At 40.1% G+C, this 8,727-nt stretch overlaps 1 protein-coding gene across 13 annotated transcripts in view; it reads left to right on the top strand.

Annotated features, from left to right (window-relative positions):
* Positions 1–7,522: 7,522 nt before the first annotated feature.
* The window catches only part of macrod2 (mono-ADP ribosylhydrolase 2), a 421,900-nt gene continuing 420,695 nt past the window's right edge, over positions 7,523–8,727 (top strand). For all 13 annotated transcript variants that reach the window (XM_037122855.1, XM_037122864.1, XM_037122863.1 and 10 more), the window contains exon 1: positions 7,523–7,736. In XM_037122855.1, coding sequence (XP_036978750.1) covers positions 7,700–7,736 — 37 coding nt within the window. In that variant the 5' untranslated portion in view covers positions 7,523–7,699. The remainder of the gene's footprint in view (positions 7,737–8,727) is intronic.

The following is an 8,727-nucleotide window of genomic DNA, read 5'->3' as shown; positions in this document are numbered from 1 at the left end:
TCATTACACAGTTGTCAGCGACGCTAACTGATCGAATCATTCCTAATGTAGTTGTGACTGCGATGGCAGCTGCATAACTTCACTCAAGCACAAAGTAAATCTTATTCACTGCAGAGATTTTGTCTTGTCACAGCAGGGAGCTCACAAGTGTAACTCATTTTAGTAACTATAGCTCAGCTCCACTTGGGCTATCAGTAATGTTAATAGTTAACACCTGTGCTTTTTTTCTAAGTCGTCAAAATGTCTGCAGACTATACTATACTAGTGACAGTACTGTCTGACTTTGAGTGTCACTGAATAATTTTAAGAATAGAAACAGTCTCTTTGTCTTGGATTGTGGTGGATGGCACCAAAAACTATATGTGTTAAATCAAGAAGTGTTCTAAGTGACCCCATGGTCTGAGGTTGATTCCATATAACTGTGACATGCCCTGGTTTGAGTCCAGGCAACGCTTTCCTGCATGCATCCCTCTCTTTTTCTCACTCTCCCTGTCTCTCACTAGTTGACCTGTTGTCGCTGTTATAAGTTTGAGGGTACATCTTTCCAATGAGCCACGCTTTTTTCTTCCACACCAACAGCGGTTCATTTGCCTCTGACGTTATGACAGTGATCTCCTTCAGTCGTCTTTGTGCTGCACATTCTTGAATAAATTGCACCTTGTGTGTCAACTTACACAACGGAGAACTCTTAATCAGAGGCCATCTTTCGTTCCAAGGGGATATTTTTAGTGCAAGTTTAGGTCTCACAGCTGCAAATCATGCCCACAATAATCACGCTGCCTCCTCCAGAACAAGGGGTAGGGAAAGGAATGAGACGTGCAATTCCCAAGATATGGCCATTCTGACAATTTTGTGCTGAGCCTGTCGGGCAGCTGATAATTAAACCCTGAAGAAAGACATTCAGTTCTTGCCTCAGTGTGAGGAATGACTCAGTATTGCTTCAGACACAGACAAATACACAGCCTTCGTGACTATGATTGGCTCTTAAACTTCAGAAGAGTTTACAAGCCAGTTGCTTCCATGCAGTTAATTCTCCAGCCATTTTCCTCTCTTAACTTTTCCCAATCTACACATGAAAGATGTTTTATAGTTAAGAGGAGTGAACTGCAAAGGATATGACACAGAATTTCTCAATATCTTTCGACATCAGTAGGCAAAGATTATTGCTTCTTTCTCAAGGTTCTTCTGGACATTAAACTACTCTTTGACTAAAACAACAGCCTGTGTCACTACACAAATGTCTGTGCTTCCAAGATTTAAAATCTTAGATTAGGAAATATGTGATTAATTATCTTGTTTTCATATTAATTCACTAGATTCTGTCTTTGACTTCATGGTCAGCTCGATCTGGGATATTCACTTCAAGCCTTGATTAGTCCTAAAATCTTGATATTGAATGATTTATTGATAAACAAGTTACATTTGACAGAGTGAAGCCACATTTCATCTCAAGTAACAGCATAGTAAAGATTATTAAGTTATTTTCCACTTAAACTGGTGATTTTCTAGTTCCTTCTTGTGTCTTAATTTTTCAGTATGCTAAAAGTATAGAGCTAATATTCAGTATATTTCACACATTACTGTGCTGTCTGATCACAGGTAATGTGGTCTAAAAACCTGAACTGTCCACCAATCCTCGTTTTTTTTTATGATAAATAACCAACATTATCAAGATTTCTCATCAAGTAAAATCATCTTACTCTACGGACAGATTATTTCACAGTCATTTTCTCCTCACCTCCAGTGTTTATTTCTTGTATATTTGCTTTACTCTTTTGCAGAGTCAGATTGTCACTTTTCCTATCTCAGACTGTAATGCAACTGTAAGGCAGTCGTGCTGTTTCACTCTACTGTCTGTACTGCACAACAGTAAGAAATATCCCGATAGAATGCAACAAACTAATATAAAAATATATATTCAGCTCATATCCCCTGATCATCTGAGACAATATCATAACTGATCTGGAATATGCCCTTTTATGTTTATTGTCCAAGCAGAAGTCTTATGGGTGGACCAAAACGAGCACATTCTTTCATCATAATGTTCCATCTAACGTTGTTTTCTTTGGATCAAGTCAACAGAGATGAAAGAGTGCCATTGAGCAATTAATGGAAGGAGGGAGAGAGAGAGTTGGGGCCAGGGTGCAGAGAGCTGAAGAGGGGCCAGCTCGCCTTCAGGGGGTGACTGTAATATCGCATGCCGCTGAATCTCTGTGTAAACTTCTTCTTGCTGTTGTTGATGGTGTGCAGAGGAAAACTGCCAGCTCTGTTTTAACAGATGCGTTATCTGCCATGGCCACACAGACTGCAGACGTGATACGTCCGAGACCCTCTTCAGCTCGCACTCATGCAGGCGAGCATCTGTGACATGAAGTGAGCTGTGCTATAGCTGGGACAATGCCCCACTGTTACCTTAAAATCAAAAATAACCTTCAGATTGAACAGAAAAGTAATAAACCAGAATGTGTTCCTGACAACCGATTATGGGTTGCTGTTGAAGTGTTGTTTTGTGTTACATTGTTCTGTTATGGCCTGGGAAAGAGGTCAGAAGCTGGTCATGCATCCGAGACGTCTTGAGAGTGAGCAATCTTGTTTCTGTGATAGCATTTTTTTTTCCCTGTGAAATTTCATCTCTCCTCAACTGTCCTAGTCTGGCATCTGGCGGGCTTGATTTATGCTCATTTGGATGAGTAATGCTTGACTGTGCATATTTTCATCGTCAAAAGGGACACGAGATGCTTTGACTAATCTTAAAAACCCTGAAATACAATAGAATTAAAGAGATTTACACCTTTCTAGTTCTCCTCTAGTCTTTTATCTAATGAAACAAAGAAAACAAAATCCAAGTTAAGAGCACTTAAAGGATTTATGTGCTGGGGGGGTGAATGTAGAGCAGCAGACTGACATTATTTGAACAGATTTACCCTGCAAAGAAAACTGTTGATACAGAAAAGCAACCATAACGGTTTGGATGACTATTGTGCGTACGCTTTGAACATCTGAACACGCCGAACATCTATCCACACTAAATCTATTCAGCTCGGGTTCAGCCAGCGATCAGGAAGGAATTCCTGCTGCTTTGAGCAGGCAGAAAGCAGGCACGCTCTGGTGTGAAGAGACATGCTGGATGGGGGCTTTATTAAACAGAGCAAAATAAACAGAGGGAGCCGCTGCAACAAATTTTGCCAAAGCTATAACCCACAGGAATCCTGCAGGAAAAGAATACTCACAGTGTGACGCTTTTTAAAAAAAATCCAACCCCAAACCCATTTGAGGCGTGTAGACTAAACAAAGTACCACACAGTAAACCACCATGTTCACTTTAGCACATCACAATGCATCTCGTGACAAATTGCTCTTACAGTTGAATTACAGACTCGAGGCGACTTTGTAATCATGAATGAAACAGGTGGCAAAGCCGGAAATAGGAACTGCTGCAGGAAACAACTACTGCATTATTATTATTATATGACTATAATCTCTGACTGTGACATGCATTGCACCCTGACGTGCTCATAATGGGTCTAATAATGTGTTTCTCAATTAAACAATCTTTTGCTGGTATCAAAAGAATAATATGCTTCTTTAATTGTTCTCTTTCCAGAAAACTGATTTAGGCCGGCAAGATACTACATGAATAGCATTTAGTTGTGCCATATACAAAGAAATGATGATGTATATGCTTGTTTAATTAACTGAAGCGGTTATCTGTGTTTGGGCGTGTACTCTTTAAGAAGACACTGGACACATAAACAAGCTGAGTGAATGTACAGAGAGGTGTGTAGAGTAGCACAAGTTGGCCAGTCTGAGGTACTTCTCTGGGCTCCCCTTAGTCTGTACAGCGAGTCGCGGCTCCCATCTGCGCCACAGATGAGCGTTATACGTGACAGGACACAATGGATGATATGGGCAGACACATGTTTGATTGAGAGGGTTGAAAAGTACCCACACAAACCACAAAACTATAGTCTTTTCATGTTCAGGGAAGGCACGGCGTCAAAGACGACACACAGCGATCACAGCACAGGCTCTCTGACAGGGCGCTGCAGAACTACATTTACATCTCTAATGACTGCACATTAGAACGTTGTGCTGTACGCGCTTCCAAATTTAAGTCGGACACAGTGGTTTATTTACATTTTTGCACATACAGTTTGGCTGAAGAATTGTTCTCTTTGCCAGAAACACTCTTACAGACCGTATACAGGCTTTAACATACATTCTATGGATGAGCCCTGTATGACATCTGACCTCTGAGCTTTTTTTTTATCACTGGAAAGAAAAGAAACACTATAGACACATTACATAATTTACGGCCTTTGCTGAAAGTGTTAAGGGGCCAAGAGCACATAGATGACTTAAGCCCAGTTTTTCACTCTTGTCTTTAGTCTATGTCTATAGGCTTGGTTTGTGAAACCACCAATGACTGTTCTGCCCAAAACACGTGTTTTATCATTAGGCATTGACTGAGAACAGACATGATGTTAAAAACCTGTCACAGAAATTCACCAAACCATGGAGTCACTAAAACATATCAAAGGACTCATTGATATTGACATAAGGACACACGTAAACAACAATTGCCATAATTGTGATTCCTACAGCCCCAAGGCTCACTTTAAGTTGGGGGTAATTTTGTGCATTTCTCTGTAGATAATTGGATCGCTTGCTGTAATTACGTTGCTATGATCACAAGTGGGATATGAAAAACATGCATATCAAGTCAACAACACATTAGATGATGCAGTGTTCTTGCTGGTGACTTGTAGATACAGCCGTCGGCTTAATCTCCTTGTGCTGTAACCATGACAATAATAACAATTGCCCACGCAGTCTTACACAAATAGATCCTCCTCTGTTTGGAGGATACAGATTGCCCTGAAGAAACAACTGTTCACCGGGAACAACAAGCCAAGTTTGATTTTTTTTTTCTTTAGTGCTGCTCATCAGAGATCATGTTGTCTGAATTACACCAAATAATAACATGCTGTATGATTACTTTAAATACCTCTCCTTAAATCACAGTCTAGATAACATGGTATCGTTATAAGCTGATTAGGAGAAGATAAATATGAAAGCAATTTATCATCATATTAGTGCCTGAACCTGGGAATCCACAATACGTCACTTTTAGTCCCTGCACACCCATGCCGGTGTTTTCACTCACTCTTGGTGATTAGTCCACTTGTCAGGTTGTTTAGAGCCTGAAATAAACTGATAACAGTGTACATTGCCCTGCCCAAACAGGGAACTCTCAGTCGAGTAGACAAAAAAGATAATGTCAATGCAAAACTTCACAAGGTCAAGGAAAAATGTGAGGGAGCACTCATATGGACTTTGGATAAAGACAAGAGTGGTACTAAAATAGCTAAACTAAAAAGTTTGCCAGGCAAAAATACTCAGACTAAGGACGATGAATATGTAGATGCCTTAATATCATAACTAACCTATGCTACAAGTGACTGTATTTCAGTATACAGTAAGTAATATATTACTTAGTGTAAACAGAAATGCTTTCTGATAAAAATATATAATGCACTTTTTTATACGTCAGAATAAAAGGTCAGAAGTCAGGGCCAAATGAAGTTTTTGGAGTCTCCTCTACTCTTCCAAGACTTGACTCAGTTTCTTTATAAAATCCACTGCTGCGTGTAATGTTACAAGATTGACATCTAGTGGTGTGCTTTGAGTAGTACAGAGGGAAAACCGCTCTGCCACTTCATCCCTATATTATCTATGTTTAAATATTGAGTAAAGGGGGATACTTGAAATTTCTATTTTCATTAGCTCCGACGAGGGAAGTTCTGTGGATGTCCCACTGTGGTTGAGAAATAGAACAGACACCGATACGATATTCTAATATTTTGCAAATCCATATTAGGAAACTAATTAAGATATTACAAGGACAAATTATGGGATTCTGTGCCAGATGTGTGAGATGATTACTTTGTCTTAATTTCCTAAAAAGGGCAGCAGCTCAATAAGATAAAGATCTTTAATTTGACTGTAATATGAGACAGCTGGTGAACACTGAGAGAATATGCCTCATCGGTCCTGGGAAACATAAATCCTCTGCTCTTATTAATAGGAGTTTTAAGATATAATGTGCCCAGATGGAGAAGGAACATAGCTTCTATTCTGACAGTTTTCTGAGAATGTTATTATTGTATTTATGGAAACGTTAAAGCTGTAATGGTTGAACTACTGACATGTAAACTGTATGTATTTTATATATATATATATATAAAAAATCTGGATCTGGATCAGAGTACAGCTTGGATGACAGATATTTTCCACTCTTGTATAATGTCATTGGTTTCAGGAGCAGATGGGTCTGGACCGGAGCAGAGCTAACACAACAGATGACAGACGGTGGTCTCTGGAACCAGCCTCTTGCCTATGACAGCCTGCATACTGGTCTGATCTGGTCTATCCTGAGATACTGTCCTCTCCTTATGCACAAGGGCAGGTAACTGTACTTATGTGTCCATTTGCATGTTTAGTGGCAATTATTAAAGTCACACATTCTTGTCATAAACAACTGGATGAAAAAAATCATAAAAATAATTGTCCCGTTGCTAAGATGTGGATATTACACAATAATAGGGTGGGGTCACAGCAAGGCATGTTGAAACAGGTGGCTTTAGTTTTTCTAATCACCACCACATAGCACATTATATACATACATTTTATTTCACTTTCTGTCTTCACTTTCAAGAAACAAGTATGAATGATACAATACTAACTAAAAATATACAATCCAAAATACATTTAAAAGATGGAAAGAAACAAATGAGAATAAAATAAGAGACAATAAATAAATAAATAAATACATAAATAAATAAGTTAGGTTTCCCGGAGCATGCTGACCAAATTAACTTTCACTTTCACTTCACATAAAATGTCACTTCCATCCTCGATGATGCAACCGTCCCTGTTTCCTGTTAACAATCATAAAAAATGCTCTTTCCCTTATTATGTTATTTTGGATGGCAACATCATAAGAAAAACTTTGGCTCAATATTGTTGATGAATGATATAGCACCTTTTAATGATAGTAATAGTCAAAATAACGAGTTTAAAGTAGTTGATTAAGAGGTAATATCATTTTGGACCTCAGCAGAAATATGGTCGGTTACTATTACATATCATATCACTCTATGCACCTGCATCCTGCACTTTTATCTGCAATGAGATCGAAGTCTAAATCGCTGCCGTTTATTGTCGAAAAATAAACCTATAAAGAAGTATTTATTTTTTTGTGTATTTTATTTTTTTTACAAGAGGACTGTTCCCTCGCTAAGTTTACTTCCAGAGACTGAAAGTAGTCCCCTCTCTCTGCCGTTTGCATCCCAATAGTCCGAGTCACCTCACACGCCAGGAGGCTGACCCGCCGGAAACAACCTACCCTGCCGCCCCGGCGTCTGATTGACGCGCCAACAAGACCAATCACACGCCCACTTCCCCGTTCTCGCCAGCCAATCACTTGGCCAGAACTAGTACACATAATTTACAGCGCAATCACGGTCGGTTGAGCCCTCAGAGGTCCATAGAAATTTGACAGCTTCACAGGTGAGACAACCGTCCAGAGGCTGTTTCACTTTACATTTCAGTTTTTTTTCCCGGAGCACCATTCACTGTGAGCCTGGGGTTGACACAGTCAAAAAACAACCATTCGAAGTCAAATCATTCCGGCAGCATGAGCAAAAAGAAAAAGGACTGGAAGACTGAAAAAGGTAAGGCTTGTTTTGGGGGGGGAATGAGGCTATCATCATCTCCATGGCAGACAGCATGAAATTCTCACCATGCCACAAGATTGACAGCCACTTCCATTATCTCCTCCGTATTCCGCTGACTCTACCTCACCCAGACTGTTCGGTAAACCCACACGGTGACTGTACACATGTTAAAATGATGTTGCGCCTCTGTTTGGCTGCCGTAATGCATGCTTGACATTCGCAGCAGCACTGTTCATATGGAGCCTCTTGACAGCTTATTAGCTTAAATTTGAGCGTCTGACTGATTTCTCCCGAGTCCTTATTTACATGCCGGAGTACCCGTCTTTAACATGTCTCACCTTCCACCTATGCGATACACAAACAGGAGCTCATTGAGTTGCGAAACATCTTCCACTGCAACTATCATATCCCTGTAGCCAAGTAGCACTCGTAGTAAAACAAAGGAACGGGGGAGTCCGGCACTTTAAAAAAATACGTGCTAATTCATAGTTTATTTGTGCGAGGTATAGAGAGGAACGTGCTCTGTCCCCAGCGCGGCGAAAGGTGCGTTTAATGCTAGCTAGAAAACTTGTCTGTGTGGCTCCAAGTGCTTTCAGTTTTCAGAGATAACGGGATAGACCTGTTGTGCAGCAACATGCGGAGGCAGGCTAGCTCTGTCTTCATCTGTATGCTGCTCATCTTGGACATACAGCAGTTGGCACTTGTAATAGCAGGTGCTGCACAGGTGTTTATTAATCACATTAATTAGTGGCTCCGTTCCGTTTATGCAACCACATTCATTTATGTCACTGAGTGAGTGTTCACAGCGCTTGAGACTAGGGAACACCAAATGGAATGCAGCCATCATCGATGATGTTGATTCCACCTGTGGTCGATCTGACATGTCAGTATGTCTGCTGTGATAAAGCCTGACAGTTGTATTTGGCTGCTTGGTTTTTTTTTTTTTTTGTTTTCATGCGGTAACTATTGGGACAACTTCCCAGTAAGT

The sequence above is a fragment of the Acanthopagrus latus genome, chromosome 15 (assembly GCF_904848185.1).
Source record: "Acanthopagrus latus isolate v.2019 chromosome 15, fAcaLat1.1, whole genome shotgun sequence".
NCBI classification, from domain to species: domain Eukaryota; kingdom Metazoa; phylum Chordata; class Actinopteri; order Spariformes; family Sparidae; genus Acanthopagrus; species Acanthopagrus latus.
The sequence above is the reverse complement of the archived record's forward strand: the minus strand, read 5'-3'. Positions and strand labels throughout refer to the sequence as shown.